This window comes from Peromyscus eremicus, chromosome 1, assembly GCF_949786415.1.
Source record: "Peromyscus eremicus chromosome 1, PerEre_H2_v1, whole genome shotgun sequence".
Lineage (NCBI taxonomy): Eukaryota > Metazoa > Chordata > Mammalia > Rodentia > Cricetidae > Peromyscus > Peromyscus eremicus.
The window spans coordinates 165,497,400-165,516,563 of NC_081416.1; the positions used below are offsets into that span (position 1 = coordinate 165,497,400).

General features: G+C 55.9%; 1 protein-coding gene across 1 annotated transcript in view; it reads left to right on the forward strand.

Annotated features, from left to right (window-relative positions):
- Nucleotides 1-8,369: 8,369 nt before the first annotated feature.
- Ltbp4 (latent transforming growth factor beta binding protein 4) overlaps nt 8,370-19,164 on the forward strand; it is a 29,424-nt gene continuing 18,629 nt past the window's right edge. Inside the window, exons 1-15 of the mRNA XM_059279543.1 lie at nt 8,370-8,619; nt 11,842-12,033; nt 12,348-12,595; nt 12,679-12,781; nt 13,146-13,220; nt 13,301-13,423; nt 13,916-14,080; nt 14,520-14,669; nt 14,791-15,069; nt 15,498-15,629; nt 15,723-15,848; nt 16,570-16,695; nt 17,187-17,429; nt 18,351-18,476; nt 18,562-18,681. Of these exons, the coding sequence (XP_059135526.1) occupies nt 8,370-8,619; nt 11,842-12,033; nt 12,348-12,595; nt 12,679-12,781; nt 13,146-13,220; nt 13,301-13,423; nt 13,916-14,080; nt 14,520-14,669; nt 14,791-15,069; nt 15,498-15,629; nt 15,723-15,848; nt 16,570-16,695; nt 17,187-17,429; nt 18,351-18,476; nt 18,562-18,681 (2,458 nt within the window). The remainder of the gene's footprint in view (nt 8,620-11,841; nt 12,034-12,347; nt 12,596-12,678; nt 12,782-13,145; nt 13,221-13,300; nt 13,424-13,915; nt 14,081-14,519; nt 14,670-14,790; nt 15,070-15,497; nt 15,630-15,722; nt 15,849-16,569; nt 16,696-17,186; nt 17,430-18,350; nt 18,477-18,561; nt 18,682-19,164) is intronic.

Here is a 19,164-nt window from a genome sequence, read left to right on the forward strand (position 1 = left end):
AGATGGAGCACCCCTTAATCAGAGCACTGGAGAGGCAGAGGCAGGTGGATCTCTGTAGGTGGAGTTTTCCATCTAGACCACCAAGCAGCTCCATCCCAGAAGCCACTCCCTAAATAACCACACAGAGACTTATTATTAATTGTAAGAGCTCAGCTAATAGCTTAGGCTTGTCTCTAGCCACCTCTTTTTTTTTTTTCAGATCTGAGGACCGAACCCAGGGCCTTGCACTTGCTAGGCAAGTGCTCTACCACTGAGCTAAATCCCCAGCCCCTCCAGCCACCTCTTACAACTTAAATTAACCCATTTCCATCAGTTTATGTGCTGCCCTGAGGCTCCTTTACCTCATCTGTGAATTTCCCATGTTGCTTCTTCCACCTCCGGCTCTTGACTCCTCTGACTCCACCCTCCTTCTTCCCAGCATTCTCTGTGCCCCAAAAACCCCACCTAACTATTGGCCAGTCAGTTCTTTATTAACAATGAGAGCAACACATCTGCACAGTGTGCAGAGGATTATTCCACAGCAGATCTCTGAGTTTGAGGCCAGCATGGTCTACATAGTGAATTCCAGGACAGCTAGGGACATGTAGAGAGACCCTGCCTAGAAAAAAAAAACAAAACAAAAACAAACAACAACAAAAACAACAAAGAATGTATTGGCTTACCCTCTGGCTTCAGGCTGGATCCAGGGGTTCAAAGGGTTATAATGGCTTTCTACCTCTTCCCTGTTTCCTTCTGGGATACTTTGTCTGCAGTCAAGGTGATTCCAGAAGACTCCTTACCGTCCTTGTGTCCCTTCTGGTAGCCCCCCCCCCAAAAGAAAAAATCACAGGACTGAGCTAACTGGTGACACACACCTGTAACACCAGCACTCTAGAGGCTGAGACAGGAGGATCTCAATTGTGATGGTTAATACTGCCAACTTGACAGGATCTAGGATCCCTTAGGAGACAAACCTCACACTTGAGAGGAATTATCTAGCTTAGGTCAGCCTCTGTGCATTCCAAAGGATGGTCTAGGTTAGGTTTATTAAAATGGGAAGACGAATTTCATGGGCTGGCGTCCCCCACTGCATGAAAAGTATCCCAGAAGGAAACAGGGAAGAGGTAGAAAGCCTTTCTAACCTGGTCTACAGAGGGAGTTTCAGGACAGCCAAAGTTACATAGTATGAGACCTCGTCAAAAAAACAAAACAAAACAAAAAAAAAAACAAAAAAAAACAAAAAACCCTAGGCAGAAGTCAAGGGCTCAACCCAGCGCTCATGCCTAGAATCTAGCACTCCTGAGGCTAAGGCAGGAAGATCAGGAGTTTAAGGTCATCTTCACTACATGAGTTTGAAGCCAGACTGGGTTACATGAGACACTGTCTTACTCCACCCCTCCAAAAACAATCCAAAGTGGCATAGAGTCCTCTGGATTGCCAGAGCATCCAGGACACAAATGGGAGTATTAAAAGGTGGGTGACTTTAAAACCGGAATGTTTTGGAATACCCACAGACCCCAAACTCAGGATTTTTTTTTTTTTTTACATGCCAGGACACTATGTTCTGGGGAATATGTGAATGGTAGGAATTCTAAAGAGTATGTGGGAACTAGAATGGCAGAAAATCTAAAATCTGAGGGTGCTTTGTAATGAACAGAGGTCTAGAACACTGAGGCCATTTTTTTTTCCATGCTAGAAAACTTGTATTTCTGGAATGCTCACATTCTAGAAGAAACAGAGCATATTGTCATACTGAAGTGTATTTTCAATACTAGGAATGAAATAGTATACAAAGGAGAGAACAATGAGAAGAATCTTCTGGAATGCTATGGTCCAGAGCTCTAGAGGGTTTCTGAAGTGTTGAGGCCCTACTAGGATCCCAAAAATAACATAAATAGGATATAAATATAAGAAATGCGAACTGGAGACTCCAAATTCAGCGGGGGAGGGGAAGGGAAGCCAGTACCATCCCTGCCATCCCCGGAAGTTGCAGTGGTGAGCCAGAGGCTGTTGCCTAGCAACGAGCATTGCCGATGCCCTGGATCCTGGGCAGAAGGGAGAAATTTCGGCAGCGCCCCCAGCAAATGCTCCAGCCACAGGGTAGGATATGGGGAGGGGAGAGACAGGTGAGGGACATGGTGATCCAGAGGGCCACGTGAGCAGGGACTTGGGGGTGGCACACAATGACAGAAGCATGGAGCACAGCTAATGGGCAAAGCTGGCACTCCATCATTGCACTGGGTCAGCCCACGAATAGCCGTGAATGAGTCCTGACTGCCAACATTACTGCTCCTGGGGCCTGGATGCCCCTGGACAGTGGGTGGGCTCTGATGTCTAGGTGTTAGCATGGGATGGAGGCATGTGTTGCTGTAGGTGGCAGTAATCGTCAGAAGGTGGCTGTGTGAGTCAGCCCGTGTGGCTCATTGCAGGGAGGGGTGAGGTGTGTGTCCTGTGTACCTTCCATTGGAAGGAATGGGAATAGAGGATGGCATGAATCTGGAACATTCCCTGTTCTCAGTCTGAGGAGGCTGGTGCAGCGGGGCCTGAGGCCTGATTACCTTCTGTGGCTGGAGCCCCAATTTGCCTGGGGGGCAGGGGCTAATGCTTTATTTAGTCCACAAGCTGGCCGGTGTATGGGAGGCACACACCTGCAATCCTCAAACATGGGAGGTCAGCTAAGGGGGAGCAGACGCCCAAGGCCAATTCCAAGCAAATTGGAGGAAAAACAGTGGAACCTTTGAGATGAGGCTTCAAACCCAGAAGTGGAGCAACCCAGGAAGAGTGGGGTTTGGGATTCCAAGGGAAACCATACCCCCTTTCTCTCTGCCTGAAGCTCAAGCAAAAGAGGCAACTTGGGGGGCAGACTGAAGCTCTAGGGGTTCATGAGGCTGAGTGGGAACTTGAGGTTGGTTTGTTTGGTAACAGGCTCTTGCTATGCGGCTCTAGATGGCTCGAATTCGCTATTACACCAGGCTGGCCTGGGGCTTCTCCAAGTGCGGGCATTCAGAGCTTACACTACCATGCCAGGCTGGAACTCGCGTTCCTAAGGAAGAGAAGCTGGGCTTGAGATCCACTGAGTTTGGAGGTTGTAAGAAGGGCCTGGAGCCTGGAACCCACTAAAGTGAGTGGGTGGGTTTACTATTTCTGTAGCCCTAAGCTCCTTCTCACCCGAAAGGAGGGGATTGGAGGTCTCCAAAAACAAAGGCTATTGTTCTGGGCTGGTGAGGGTGGTTGGGGGGAGACTTTAAGGAGGGAGGCAGAGAGGGGGTTCTGCTGTCTCCTAGGGACTAAGGCAGAGAGGGGTGTGGGAGTGGTAGAGCTGGGAGTCCTCAGGGAGCCGTCTGGTCAAGGGCGTAGCCTGGATTCACAGAAGGGCAAAACTTGGGAGGGACAAGTCTTTGCAGATGGTGAGGCTGGAACAACGGACAGGGCCTTGGGAAAGGGCCATCTTTCTGGAAGGCTTGATGTGGGTGACGGAGAGGACACCTGGGTTGAATGTGAGATTGGTACTCCAATACTAAATTCTTGTTTCTTCGAGATTTGGGGTGGCCGAGGAGGAAGGAAGGGTTCAGTACGTAGCTCAGGCTGGCCTGGAACTCAGGATCTCCCTGCCTCACCCTGGGGAGTACCGCCACGTCTGGTGCATCAGCAGAGTCCGGTCTCTTGCCTGGTAGGTGGGTACCTGGGGAACTATCAGTTCCGTTAGCCAGACAGCTACATCCTAAGAGAATCCCCCAGCGCTGAGCGAGGGATGAGGCCTGCTAGCCTAAGTCCAGCTTAGAAGACCTGGACCGCCCTGCGCATCCATCTCGGTGGCAACCACTTTTGTCCCTTGGGGCCTCCGGCTCAAGAGAGATTCTTCCGCAGTCAGTACCTGATTTCTGAAATCCTCCCACCTCCAGGAGAACTCCCCGCCCGGCACCTGTCCGTGTAGCCCCTCCCCTGTCGCGAACCGATTGGCCTCTCTCAGAGCTCTGGCAGCGCAGGGATCTGATTGGCGGGAAGTTTCACAGCCCCAGGCTTGCACGGTGGAGAAAGTGAGTCGGCCTCCGGCTGGGGCGGGGGAGGGGGCGGGGCTGGGGCCAGGCCGATCCGGACCCACTGGACACGCTGCCCTCCCGGAGCCGGACTCTGCACCCGACAGGATGCGCCGGTCTGGCCTCGGTGGCCACCGCCCCCTCCTCCTGCTGCTGCTGCTCTCAGCCGCCACCTCTGCTAGCGGCCCCAGCCCCAGCCCTACCCCCAGCTCTAGCCAGGCCGTCGAGGACACGGTGGTCCCGGGCCACCAGGCTGGGTAAGCCCACTGCAGACTCTTCTTCCTCGTGCATGCTGCACCCAGTAAGTCTGGTGGTCCCGGAGGAGCAAGACCTTCAGATTTAGGAGACTACAAAGCAAATGTTTTTGGTAGGATGCTACGGCCAAAGCTCTTCGATCTATTAGGAGTCCCCTATTTTGCTGGCGTTAAAATTAGAGAAGGGCTGAGAATGTGAAGGGGATCCCTCCAGGGTGGTGGGATGGTTGAGGCTCCAGCTAATTCTCGAGTTTATTGGGGGAGAGAAACCCAGTTGTTACCACGGTAAGGCTTCGAGTTGTCTTAGAATGAGATGGGTGGGGCCCTTGAACTAGCCTGGAGCTCCCCAAGTTTCTTGAGTCCTCAAGAAAATAGGATGCTGGAAGGTCGTGGTGAGATCTTAAAGAAAAATTGCCGTGTTCTGGGTTTTAGGGGCGCTGGATTAATTGGAAAGGACTTCTGGATTCTTCTAATGGATTAGGAAGACGCGAATGGGCCGCTGGCAGGGGGCTGGGGGAACCTGTGTAGGGGATCCTCAGGTTTTCTGATGCTCTGGTTTGCTGAGATCAGAGCTCATCCGGATTGAATGAATTACGAATGATCTGGTGGCGAGATCCAGGATAGTTTATTAACTTGGGGGTAATAGGCACCTATCTCGCCTGCGGGTGACAGGATCGGAGGAGACGGTCTGCCTAGAACCCCGGCCCTGCGCCTGGCAGCCCTGCGCCTGGCAGCCCCGCGCTCCGTTACAAAGGCCGTGGGCTCCGCTCCCTCAGTCTCTGGGAATGCGTTTAGTAACCCGAGCCGCGTAGAGGGCGGGACTGGGAAGGAGTTAACCTGGAGAAAAAGCGGGAGGGATGGCGACCGGATTGGGGGGTCTCGGAGGCTCCCCCGGGGCAGCTTCCTACCCCACTGAGCCCCACTCATCTGGAATGGGTTTGGGCATTGGATTCCCTTTCTCAGCATCTTTCAGGGTTGTTCTCTCTGGGCCTGAACGTGCACCTTCATTCCTCGCCCCCCTTTAACTTGGGGATAATGGACTTGTCGGGGGGGGGGGGGCTGGGTTGCGACATTCTGGCAGTATAGCTGAAGGGTCGACCGCTGAGACCCTGTGGAGCGGAGACATGTCCAGGAAAGACCCTTTCCTCTCAGACACTGAAGCCCAAGGGCCAGGAGACGCTGCTCCCGGGACGTTCAGCCTGAAAAGGCGGGAACCGGATAGGAGTCGGGCCTCAGGATTCCCAATTCTAGACTTCGGTGTCCCCTTCCACCTCAGCACTGAGCTGGACCCGCAGTCTAAGGAGACACCGCGGTGCACAGCCGCCGAGGTCTGTGTATGTGGCGCCACCTATCGGCCAAGCTCAGGATGGCCGCTGAGTCCCGACTCGCGACGAATTAGTGGGTGGAGTTCTAAGTCCCAGACAATCAGGGCTTGGAGATGATGCACTTAGAAATCTCCTTTGAATGTTTCTTAAAATCACGTTAAGTCTGGCGTGGTGGCTTACGTGTGTAACCTTAGCATTAGAGGGGATTAAGCAGAGGATTGTCGTGAATTTGAGGACTTCCTGGGCTACACAGTACATTCTAGACCAGCCAGGGCTACCGTGCATGAGCCGTCTCAAAATAATGATAATGAGTTCGAGGCCAACCAGAGCTACATAATGAGAATCTTTCTCGAGTAATGATGATTGATGGTGGTGGTGGTGGTGGTGAATTTCATAAGATACAGAGATGTAAATTTTTTGTGGCCTTTCCTGAAAGTCTAGGCCAAGTTTGCCTCCTCTGGTTGCTCGGCATGCGGAGAAAAGCCTCAAGTTAAGTAACTTATATCTACTTGGAGTTCCCTCAAGCCTTATCTAGGTTGCCTTTCTGTGATCCACTCCTGCCTTCTTCTTTGGGGGCGCTAGGGGCCTGAACAGCTTCCACTCTCCTCTTTACAGTGTTGCTGCCTGTCGCTGCTGCCTAGGCCAGACACCTAGGAGGGGCCGCTGCACTAGAGGTGGGTTCTTTCACGTGGGATATGATAGGTGGGGGATGAGAGGCCTCCTTCCCCAGCCTCATCCAAAATGAAGAAATGATGCATTCAATAGAGGCTCAGCCTCCCTGATTCTCCACTGAGTCCCTGATTGTCTCTGAAGCTTCTTGCAGGGCCCGGAACTGCCCACCTGACAGGTGCACAGGTCTCCAGGGGTGCCTGACCCCAACACCTCCAGTGCCCAGCCCCAGCCCCGCGGAGAAGAGACAAGTGTCCCTCAGCTGGCAGCCGCTGACGTAAGCATATGATTCTTCCACTCCCGGATCTTCCCTCGGGGACATCTACAGTTGCCCCCCACAACACACATACACTGATCTTTCACTTTCAGTAACTGTGTTTCTATGTATTCTTTCCCTTGCCTAGCTTCACCATTGGGTCTTTGCCTCTGGGTCTGCTCCGTCTCTGTGCACAGCCGCCCCCCCCCCCCCCGCTTCTTTCCATCCACCTCATCTCTCTGTTCCTGTGATGTCCCTTCCGTTTCTAAGTCTCAATTCTCCTCCTCTCTCTCCATTCCTCTTTTTTATTTTTTCCTCTCCTACAGTCCTTTCTCTGAAAGTATTTCTCTAAAGAACATCCAAGGCTTGCTCCCCATAAAAGGGCTGGGGACAGTGTTGGGCAGAGCCACCCCTTAGAAATGCTTCTGGCTTAGGAGGGCCCTTTCCTTGAGGTGAGGGGACCAATTTAACAGTGGTGACAGCCCCTTCCGTCCCCTTCCACCCAGTTTGCAGGAGGCCCGAGCTCTGCTGAGGCAAAGGCGGCCCCGAGGGCCGTGGGCCCGGGCATTGCTGAAAAGGAGGCCCCCACATCGCGCCCCTGCCGGCCAGGCCCGGGGTAAGAACATCCGCCCTTCCTCCGCGAAGCGGGTGGAGGGGGGTGGTTCCGGGCGGGCCAGATAAAGCCGTCTGGTTCCCACGGTGCTGCCGCCGCCAACCAGTCCCCCTTTGTAGCTCAGCCCACCCCACTCCCCAGGACGCGGCCACCTCTGGGGACCCCTGCGTCCGGCAGTACGAGGTGAGCCAGGGACAGAACTAGACGCAGGCCAAAGGCGCTGACCCATCGGGGTGGGGCCGGGAAGCCAGGCGTCCGGGCTCCTGCGGCTGAAGAGGGGGGCAAGTCGCCCAGCAGAAAGCGAGGCTGAACCAGCCCAGACAACAAAAGCGATTGTGCGGGTTGGCGCCTGCCCGGGCACAGAACGCCCAAGATTGCGGGACGGCTGGGGGCGAGAGGCCTTCCCCTCTTACGTGCTAGGTCCTCCCTTGACCCTTTTCTTAACTACAGCCCAGACTAGAACACTCCATAGACTCAACCACCCTCAGAAGCCCCCTCCTGCTGTGTGGCCTTCAGCCCAGATGCATCCCCTCCTTCCTAAAGTTTTCCAGATGTGAGCCCCAGACCAGATGTGAGGACCCCCACCCACAGTCTGAACCCATCCTTTGCCTTTATCTATTCCGACCTCTTCCACCAGGTGTAGAGTCTTGGCCTGATGTAACATCTTCAGGCGTAACCCTCATAGCCTCCTCTCCAGAATCCAGCTCTTCTAATTCCTTTATGTGCCCTGTGCACCAACCCTTCTTATCACCCACAGATGTGCCATGTCGCTGCCCACATGGCCATCCCTGTCCTCTATCTAGATGAAACCCCTTTTCCCTGTGCCTAGTCAAAGGACCAGCCTTTAGTTGGCTCCCCAAACGCGGCCCCCATTGCTCTGATGGATTTCCTCTGTATGGATTCAACTCTATATGAGGGCAAACCCGCCCGCCCCCACCTGTTCCCTTCCTTGCTACTCCCCTGCGGGCCCCATCCACTTGTTGGAGCGCGGGTGGGAGCAGAGGGGGCGCCCTCCCCTTCCCCCTGCGAATCTAGCGCCCAGCCTTCGCGCCTCTGGCTAAGCGCCCAGCCCCACGCGCCCCCGCGCGGCCGCCCGGGAGGGAGCGGGGGGGGGGGGGACTGAGCGGGGGCGCGGCCGCCCTCCCCCGCGGGCGGGCGGGCGGGCTAGCGGGCGGGTGCGGCCGGGCCCCTCGGGCGGGCTGGGGCGGCGGCGCGGTGGAGCGCGGCGCTGCAGCCATGGCGGGCGGCGCGCGGCTGCTCTGGGTGTCGCTATTGGTGCTGCTGGCGCAACTGGGGCCGCAGCCCGCGCTGGGCCGACCCCGAGAGCGTCTCCGCGTGCGCTTCACCCCCGCCGTGTGCGGCCTGCGTTGCATCCATGGGCCCACCGGCTCCCGCTGTACCCCGACCTGCGCGCCCCGCAACACCACCAGCGTGGACAGCGGCGCGCCCGGCGGGGCGGCCCCGGGGGGACCCGGCTTCCGCGCCTGTGAGTGCCGGGTGGTGCTCCCGAGGGAGGAGTGCCCAGAGGGAGGACCCCCGGAGACAATGCCCTTGGGATCAGGAGATCAGATTCCTTGTACAGACGTGCTGGGGAGTGCGTGAGGGTATTTGAGGAAGGGGGCTCTGAATTCCTGGTTTGGGGAGTGGGTCCCTGGGGCTCTGATTTCAGGAGCAATGAGTGTTTTCGAGGACCCGTGGTGTCCCCCATGAACGGACTGGGAATCCCTTTCAGTCAAGGCGGGGATCTCAGAATTGAGAGACCTGGGAACTTTTGGGAAGGGGTCCAAATTCAGAGATTATGCGTATAGTAAGTTAGCAGGGACTGTTTCAGGGTCGCATGGGGGGCCCTGCTTGTCTCAAGTTTCTGTGTCTGTCTTTGGGAGGGGGAGAATAGTCCAGCACGGGATTGTCTGTGATGAACAGCTAAGAGACAGGGGGCCCAGGAAAGACAGAGTGTCTTTCCGGCAAGACCTGAGTTGCTGCGGTTCCACGTGCGACAGATATCCAGATAGGAGGCCTGGGGAAAGGGCGCCCCCTGGGGGAGGAGGGGCGAGCTTGCGCTTCAGCCACCTCTAGACAAGGGGAGCACTCTGGGGTTCAGGTGAGGTCGGGAGGGCACGCCACCTGCTATCCCAGAGTGTGGGGGTGGAATGGTTCTCTGGGGGTCGGGTTTTACTTGCCTCCCACTCCTCACGCCCTCTGGAATGGGGAGTGGGGCCCCTGGCGCCGAGAACTCGCCCAGGCTGGCCCCCAGCCAGCCCAACCCGGCCGGCGTGAGCTCATCTCCCGCCTGAGCCCCCGCCTGCTACCCTCTCTCCGCCCCTTCCTCCCTCCTTCCTTCACTCCTCCCGGCCCAGCCCCAACTCGCCCGTGCCAGGCGCCGTGCCCAGGCGGGTGCCAAGCCCCTGGAGGCACAAGGAGGGACATGTGAAGGCGGGCTGACCTCGTCAAGACCCTGATGTCCTTAGTTCCCTGTTCTTCCAACAGTGTAGGACGTGAAGTTAACTTTGCCCATCTAGTAGTAAGCCCCTGGTATGGGCACCCTGAGCTGGGGGGGTAGTCTGCATTCAAAGCCAAGAGTAGGCAGTGGAATGGCTTAAGACACTAAGAAATGCCCCTAACCTTGGTGGCTTCTACCTATCAGAGACACTGCCATTTTTGCAATCTTGCTTCTCAGTTGAGCCCTTCTTGAACGGTCATTTAAAGAACCTCGTTAAGGTACCTGGAGTCCAGGCTTAACGCTCCTAACGGGAGATCCGGGTTTCTGATCACCGGATCCTGAGGTCCCTCTTCACCCCGGGTCAAACACTCCAGGGACGCCTCCGAGAAGTTCCGTGGCCGTCTTTGGAGGTACTCCTCCAAGCTGCGCCCCTCCCTGGAGAACTCTAGTATTGTCACCCAAGGCTTCCCACTTCCCCAGAAACCCTCAAGCACAAGCCTTAAGTGGAGATAACTCTCCCCCTCCAGCCCTCCCCTCAAGTCTCTCCCCACATAGTCTCTTATTTTCTTCTATTTCTAATGTAGATTCCTCTGTTCAAGTTCTGTCCTACTCTCTCCCTAGGAACTTGGGACTCCCATCCTCAGAGAATCCCAGAACTGGTCTCAACGGATCCTCCCAAGAATACTCCAGAGACTGTTATCTGTCTGTTATCACAGACAGCCATTAGTCAAAACTCTGGGCAACCGGCCCCTTAGCTAGGAAGCGGTAGGACTTTCCACGGAATCCTAAGGTCCCAGCAACTTGAGACTCTTAATAGGTTGGAAACTTCCAGGCTCCGTTTCTCCTTATCCTCAGCACCCTCACATGGGCCACACCCCCGCCTCCAGAAAGTCCTGTTTTCTAGGCAGCTCTCCGAAAGGACTTGAAAGACTCTTAGTTGAGAGCCTAGATTTACTCTGAGCTAGCCTCTCCCTGCCTCCTAGAAAACTTGGGTTGTTTTTTAACCCCAGAGTACTGCCTCCACGCTCATAGCTTCCGAGGACGCCTGTGCCCTGACTGGTCTAAATTGAGGTTTCCCGCCCCCCACCCCCATCCCGTGCTTTCTTTTGTACAATTGGGGCTCAGAAAATCCCACACACACCTCCCCGGACAGCCCGGACTGTCTGCTCCCTCCTTCCCCTGAGCGCGGCTGTCTCCAGCTGTTTTCGGCAGCCCCAGGGGAGGAAGGGAGGGGGGGTGCCCTCGAAAGACACGTCCGGCCTCCTTTGGCTCAGCAGTCCGGGGCTCCCCAAGGGTCCGGAATGTGGAGACGACGCCCTGCCCCCGCTGCACCCCTTTCTTTGTTTACCCGCCGCACAGCTGGCAGTGCCCCGCCCAGAGGTGGCCTGGGGCCCAGAGAGGGCGCGCAGAGGGGAGTAGAGGCGCGTCCCCGCTAGTTGCCCCGCCCGGTGCTACCGAAGGCAGGGAGGGAAGGCAGAAACTGCAAACTGTCTGAGGGAGTAGGCAGGACTAAGTCTCCTAGCTGGCCCTGGAGTAGGAGGGGCGTGAGTCAGGGCAAATCAGAGGGAGGAAAGTGAGTGGGCGGGACTAAAGCTACCAGGTGTCGTGGTCAGGCGGAGTTTACAATCTCAGGTAGAAGGCTATGTGGGCGGGACTAGAAAGGAGTGCCTGGCCAAAGGGAAAAGCTGGGACTTCTTGGGTTCCGGCTAAGGAGGCAGAAAGTGGATGTGTTGGGTTGGGCAAAGAGAGCTATGGTGGGCGGAGTTAATCCAGTGGGCGGGAGTAGCACTGTCTGGGCGGGGCTAGAACGCCCGAACTCCGCCAAGAAAATGGGAAAGAGAATGCGCAGAGAGGGGGCGGAGTGAGCCCACTTAGTAGGCGACACTATGTAATAGCTTCGCAACTTGACCCAACCGATGTAGTCGTATAGTCGGACAGATCTGGCCAATGGACACAAGACTGCTAAAAGAAAAGCCTGGTGTGGTGGCGGCATCCTGCTGTTGTCCCAAAAGTTCGGAGGATCAGGAGTTCAAGCATGGCTATATAGTGGGTTTTGGAGGCTAGCCTGGGCTACATTAGCCCCTACCTCAAAACATAAAAGCAAATAAACAAAAAAGACACCTAAGGTAGAGAGATGTAGAATGAATGTAACTTGAGGGCCTCGAGTTACAGCACTGGGGACTGAGTTAGCTTGGGTTCCCGACGCAGGGCTCAGGGCTGTCTGTCAGGCACAGCACTGATTTTTTTGTGTCCTTGCTTTCTCCTCAGACCTATGTCCCTTGATCTGTCACAACGGTGGTGTGTGTGTGAAGCCTGACCGTTGCCTCTGTCCCCCGGATTTCGCTGGCAAATTCTGCCAATTGCATTCCTCGGGGGCCCGGCCCCCGGCCCCAGCCATGCCGGGCCTTACCCGCTCCGTGTACACCATGCCACTAGCCAATCACCGCGATGACGAACATGGTGAGGAGAATTTAGCCAAAGGGCCTCTGATCCCACTTTCACTTCAGGAACTTGACCATTCTCTGGCCAAGTTTGTTGCCTTCTCTGCTACCCCCCCAAGCCCGGTTTGGTAGCTTCCACCTGTAATCGCACCTCTAGGGGTGCAGAGGCAGGAGGATCACTGAAAACTGCAGGCCTGATTCCATTACAGCACCCTCCCCCACAAGAAACCCACCCAAATATCAAGTACCCGTCCCAGCTCACCTCACCAATCTAGCCCCAGCAAGGCAGAACTCGTGTAGACATACCCCTTTGTCCGTCTTGCCTCTGCTCAGGTGTGGCATCGATGGTGAGCGTGCACGTGGAGCACCCTCAGGAGGCCTCGGTAGTGGTGCACCAGGTGGAACGTGTGTCAGGCCCCTGGGACGAGGCGAACCCTGAAGCCCTAGCCAGGGCTGAAGCGGCAGCACGGGCCGAGGCGGCGGCGCCCTACACAGTGCTGGCACAGAGCGCGCCACGCGAGGACGGCTACTCAGACGCCTCTGGCTTCGGTTACTGTTTCAGGGAATTGCGCGGAAGCGAAGTGAGACCAGGCCCGCGGGCTGGGGGACCCCCCTAAAGCATAGCACCGCGCGGGGGCGCGCTCACGCATCACTTCTCCAACAGTGTGCGTCGCCGCTGCCCGGGCTCCGGACTCAGGAAGTATGCTGCCGAGGGGAGGGCTTGGCCTGGGGTGTTCATGATTGTCAGCCGTGCTCGGAACACCTGGGTAAGCCCCAGGTCGTCCCCAAACCTCGCCTCTTCTCCTCCGGGCACAGATAAACCTCAGTCACAAATTCTAACTATACCTACCTTTTTATGGGGGTCGTGTCTAGTCTAGATTTTTTTCAATACCGTTGAGTCCATTTACCCCATTTTTCTGATTTTGGTCACACTTTTCAATCGGCTTCTGTGCCTTGGTCTCATCCATGCATTTCTAGATCCTCCGAAGTTACTAAACTGCCAGAGGGAGGCTGATTTGGTACTAAAACCACACCTCAGTCCTTTTAGCCCTTCCCACTTAATCTTTCTTCAAAACTGCTTGGTTGTCTCCCGCCAACCTCTCCCTGCCCCGACCCCTCCTTTCTCCACAGGGAACTCCAACCCAGTGAATGGCCCAAATGGACCATGTCCAACCGGCTTCGAGAGGGTTAATGGGTCCTGCGTAGGTAAGGCACGGCAGGGGAGGGAGGCGGGGCTGCTAGGGATGTAGTCCCTTACTTGCCAAAAACTTCCTCGTTTCTTGCAGATGTGGATGAGTGCGCCACAGGTGGGCGTTGCCAACACGGGGAGTGTGCCAACACTCGTGGCGGGTACACGTGTGTGTGTCCGGACGGTTTCCTGCTGGACTCTTCCCGAAGCAGCTGTATCTGTGAGCCACCGGAGGGGCGTTCTGCAGCTGGATCCCAAACCGTGGCTGACCCTAGATCATATCCCAGAGTATTCATGGACCCTTAATCCCATCAGATACCCAAACCCTTCTAGACTTTCAGGTCCCCCTCAGATTTATCCTGGACCTTCAGACAGATCTCTGAGATGATTTCAGAACACCTCCCCCCTCCAGCCCTCAAACCTTTTACATCCAAGCCCCTCAAACTCCCTAAATCTTGAGTTCCTTTAATATCTCCAAATTCTCTCAACCCCTTGGCCTCCAGACAGCTTTCAGATTCTGATTTTAGCTTCTCGTTTATGCCCTACTTCAAGCTCTGGGCACTCACAGCTGTCTTTCAGATTCCTCCCCCAGGCTTCCCTAGATGTCCCTTGCACCCACCCACTAAATCTTCCCTGGGACCATTTCCCTATTCCCCCTCCCAGAACCGCTGAACTCCTCACCCGCCCTGAAGAATTTCCTCCCATCCCCCAGCCCAACACGTGATCTCGGAGGCAAAGGGGCCCTGCTACCGAGTGCTCCATGATGGCGGATGCTCGCTGCCCATTCTCCGAAATATCACCAAACAAATCTGCTGCTGTAGCCGTGTGGGCAAGGCTTGGGGCCGCGGCTGCCAGCTCTGCCCACCCTATGGTTCAGGTGAGCTCGTCTTTTCGACCCATCCCTTCCTAACAGACACACACACAGACTCTGCATAGGCCCTGCCTCAGTTTCTAAGGTTCAGTGCCTTCAAACCTGGCAGTGCCTGGGTCACACTCGCAACCGCTGACCACTTCATAGTCCTGGACTCAGCCCTGGGCTTCACCTCTCTCCTTAGCCACACCCACTCCTGGGTCACATGACCTTTAAGTTAGGCTGACCAGAACTCTCCGCCACCATCCCAAATGAGGAAAACGCTCATGGCTCTACCATTGGCTTCCAGAACATTTTGTTTTTTAGCCGTGCACTACTCCATCCAGCATATAAGCCAGACTCTTGACACTATCTCAGGTCAGGCTTTGTTCCCAGCCAAGGCCTGTTCACGACTCATAAGATCTCATCTGTCTCCTCTCCCGACCTTCCCCTGTCTTGTTCTCAGAGGGTTTTCGGGAGATCTGCCCAGCTGGCCCTGGTTACCACTATTCAGCCTCTGACCTCCGCTACAACACCAGACCCCTGAGCCAGGATCCACTTCGAGTGGACTTCACTCAACCACGTGCTCCACCAGCCACAGCTCGGCCACCCGCAGGTGAGCTGAATCCTAGATGGAAGGGATGTCATTTTCCAAGTGCTGCCGGAGGTGCATAGGACACAGAACAGAGGAACAAGCAAGAACGCCTAAATTTAGATCCTCATACTTTCTCTACCAGGCTTTCTGCCCACTCGGCCTCGGCCTGAACCCCAGCCACGGCCTGAATCTCGGCCTCGGCCTGAACCCAGGCCACGGCCTGAACCCCAGCCACGGCCTGAATCTCGGCCTCGGCCTGAACCCCAGCCACGGCCTGAACCCCAGCCACGGCCTGAATCTCGGCCACGGCCTGAACCCCAGCCTCGACCTGAACCCCAGCCTCGGCCTGAACCCCGACCTGGTCCTGAATTTCCCCTGCCCAGCACCCCTGCTTGGACTGGTCCAGAGAGTCCTGAATCAGGTGCTGTAGGAATCTGAGGGTGGTAGCCAAAATACTGTGACTTCTGTGTGGCAAGGCTTCATGGTGAAGGTGTTGGGAAAGACGAAAGATGTGAGGAAGGATGAGGAGAGGGAAGAATTTGAAGGTTTGGGTAGTGGCTCCCTCAGGTACCAGAGCCAGTTAAATTCTGAGACCATTTCTTGTCCCATAAAATGGGCATCATTAGAGGTTTCAAGAAAATACCTCTGAAGTACGGGATATGTGAATGTCATTGTGGGTGGGTTCAGGCAGATCTAATGAGACTCTCGCAGAGTAAATGACAATATGATCCTCCAAGATTACACTTGAGGGGACACTCATCGGGTACTTTAAAGGAACTAAGGGCACTGTTCTGGGATGGAAAGGACAAGAAGTTCAGTTATGGGAACCCGGCTGACTGGCTCCCGCAGGTCCTTCCTCCAGAGTGTGCCAGCGCAATCCCCAGGTCTGTGGTCCTGGACGCTGCGTTCCCCGGCCCAGTGGCTACACCTGTGCCTGTGACCCAGGTTTCCGGCTCAGCCCCCAGGGCACTCGCTGCATAGGTAAGCTAGGCAGAGGGGGTTCAGTGAAGCCGGGCCTGGGGTGGAGAGTCCTCTGCCTGGCCACCACGTAACCAGCCTGCTTCGTGCCCTCAGACGTAGATGAATGTCGCCGCGTGCCTATGCCCTGTGCTCCCGGGCGCTGTGAGAACACACCAGGCAGCTTTCGCTGCGTTTGCGGCACTGGCTTCCGTGCGAGCCCGCGGGCTACGGAGTGCCTGGGTGAGAATCCCGCCCCGCTGGGCCCCAGGCTCCACCCCTTCTTGGGTCTTGGCTCTGCTCTCTCTGCAGAACAGCTCACGGCTGCTCCTTCGCCTCCCCACGCCGGTCCAGCTCTATTACAGCACCCTGTCCTGCCCTGGCCACCGGTCCAAGATCAGCTCGGCCCCATCCCTGCTCCGCATCTAACCTGGCCCTTCCTTTGCCTGTGGCCCAGCTTTTGTCCAAATCTTGTCCAAGCTCTGTTCTCACTAGCTCCGCCCTCCGTATCCTGGACTAGCTCCCACCTCCAGGCCCCGTCTGAGTTCTACAATTTCTGCAGTTAATCTGACTACGGATCCCGATTCCACCCCCAGCTCTCACCCCAAACTGCCCGTTCGTTCTCTGTCCCTGTCCCTGCCTTCCTTTTCTTCCTTTGGGCCACAAAGATTTCTTTCCCGCTCTTGTCCTTTCCCAGGTCCTGTCCTCTCCAAATTTGTCCCCTCCCACTATCTTGCTTTCAGCAGTGGTCCTAACCAGGCCTCGTACTAACCTCGAGGATCTCCGCCTTCGCGTTAAAGCCTACCCGCTCTGGCTCCGCCTACCTCCTTAGCTCCGCCCCAGACTAGCTTCGCCCCTCCCTTGTCGGTCCTGCCCCCTGCTGCTGCTCCCTCGGCCTCACATCTCTCAGGACTCAGGGACTGTGTGCGTCTGCCCCATACTAGTCTCTGGGTTCTGCCCACAGATGTGGACGAGTGCCAGCGCGTGCCGCCGCCGTGTGACCGCGGGCGCTGCGAGAACAAGCCGGGCAGTTTCCTATGTGTGTGTCCCGCCGGATACCAGGCAGCACCGCACGGAGCCAGCTGCCAGGGTGAGGGTCTGGGAGGGGACAGAAAGAAAGAGGGGGTAAGGTGAGGGGTGCATATGTAGCGATGAGGTTGGAGAAACTGAGCAAGGGGGTAAAGAGTGCCTTACTGATGGGGGACGCAGACCAGGGTTGGAGAACCAAATGTAGTGACCTGGATCGGAGAGAAAGGCCAAGTGATGGAAAACAGAAGGGCTGGATTATGGAGGATGGAGAAGGGATAGAGATGTAAGTAATTGGGAAAGGTGGCTGAGTTATGGAAGACAAATGTAGCTCAATTAATGGGGACCAGCGAGTCAGAGTCAGGAACCCACTACACAGCTCTGTTAGGATTGGTGAAGGATGGAGAGTCAGAATGTTGGAAGACAGGAAGGAGGAATAGGGGAGAGTGGAAAGACAAGATGAGAGAGCTCAGACAGAGTGTAGCATGGTGTGTGTGGGGGGCCGGGGGGACATGAATCACGCTGGAGACCCCGGGGTTTGCTTGCTCCATGCAGATGTGGACGAATGCACCCAGAGCCCAGGCCTCTGCGGCCGCGGGGCCTGCGAAAACCTGCCCGGCTCTTTCCGCTGTGTTTGCCCGGCTGGCTTCCGGGGCTCGACGTGTGAAGAAGATGTGGACGAGTGTGCCCAGCAGCCTCCACCCTGTGGGCCAGGCCGCTGCGACAACACTGCAGGCTCATTCCACTGTGCCTGCCCAGCTGGCTTCCGCTCCCGAGGACCAGGGGCCCCCTGCCAAGGTAAGGATGCTGAGCCCAGGCCTGCAGCACCCCGGCATGGCTTGCTGTGGGGTGGAGAGAGACATTACTTGGGAGTAGAGAGGCCTTAGGATGGGCTCTGAGATAGAGGTCAGGTGAGGGTAGTACTGAGGAAGCTGCGCAGATCTGGCTGGATTCTATCTTCTTTCCCTTCTTCCCGCTGAGAGAGCTCCTGTTCTTCCTCATGTAGTGGCCTTGAACTCATGACCCCCCTGTCTCTGCCTCCTGAGTGCTGATATTAAGGTTGTCCACCTATAATTAATGCCTGACCCTCTTCCCGTTTAAATGTCTAAAAACCACATTTATTTATTTGTTTGTTTGTTTTATGCAGGGGGAGGGTGTGAGAGGGTGGGTGGGCCTGTGACACTGTGGGAGTGTGGAGATCAGAGGACAACTTGCTGGAGTCAGTTACCTCCCTCCACCGGGAGGGTCCCAGGGATCGAACTCTGCTGACAGACTTGGTGCAAGTGTCTTTTGTGCCGAGCCATCTTGCCAGCCTAGTTTGAATGATATTTTTGTGTTGTGGGAACCTTAAAACCGAGACAGCTGTGGCAGGGACATGGACAAGTCAATGCCTTAGTCTTCCTAGCGGCTAGAAAGACTATTAAGTGGGTGGACAGCGTTTGACTTCTGTCCTCCTGGAAGGAGGAGGCAGGCCTGACAGGTTCGCCCTGTGAAGGGCTGGTTCAAGAGCAGAATGCTGGCAGTCGCGGTGCTTCCTGTCTGCAACCCCAGTGCTCAGGAGGCTGAGGCAGGAGGACCAGTGTGAGGTTAAGGCCAGTCTGGGCTACAGTGTGAGATCTTGTCTCGGGTAAACAAAAATCAGAGTGTTGGGGTAGGTGTTGATGGCAGTAGGGAGGAGCCCAGGCCTCTTCCTCAGCTTGACTGGCCTCTTCTGCCCAGATGTGGATGAGTGTGCCCGGAGCCCCTCGCCCTGCGCCTATGGCCGTTGTGAGAACACAGAAGGAAGCTTCCAGTGTCTCTGCCCTACAGGCTTCCAAGCCAATGCTGCGGGCTCTGAGTGCGAGGGTGAGGCCGGGGAGGGAGGGAGGGGTGTGGAAGGGTGAGGAGGCATGGGGCCACTTCCTCAAGACCTCTCTCTCCCACTTCTCAGATGTGGACGAGTGTGAGAACCATCTGGCGTGTCCTGGGCAGGAGTGTGTGAACTCACCGGGCTCCTTCCAATGCCGGGCTTGCCCTGTTGGCCACCACCTGCACCGTGGCAGATGTACTGGTGAGATCAGGCCCAGCTGGGACCTGAGACCTGTATTTTAGCCCTGAACCTCAGATTTTTGACCCTTGACCTGGTCTGTGACCGTGGCTTGACCCATAACTTGGGACCTGGACCTCAGTCCCCTTACATGGATCATGACAACCAAGTTTGACTCTGACTCCATGTGCCCTCACCTGCAGTGCCTGACTTGACCACACTCTTGACCCTGTGACTGTAACCTAGGAAGATGTGACTCGGCTGGGTCATTTTGGTGCTAACCACGACCCTTGCTGACAAGCCCTGACCTTGACTCTCAGCAATAATACATTTCTGAACCCTCACTGTCTCCTGGCCCTAAATGTGACCCATGACCCTAAATTTGACTGTGCCATTTGATCCTAATGGAAAACAAAACAAACCCCTACAATCCTGACCATTTTATTCTGGTTCACTCACCATCCACACCCCCTTCTCAGAATCGCTTCCCTGGAATTTATTTGGGTA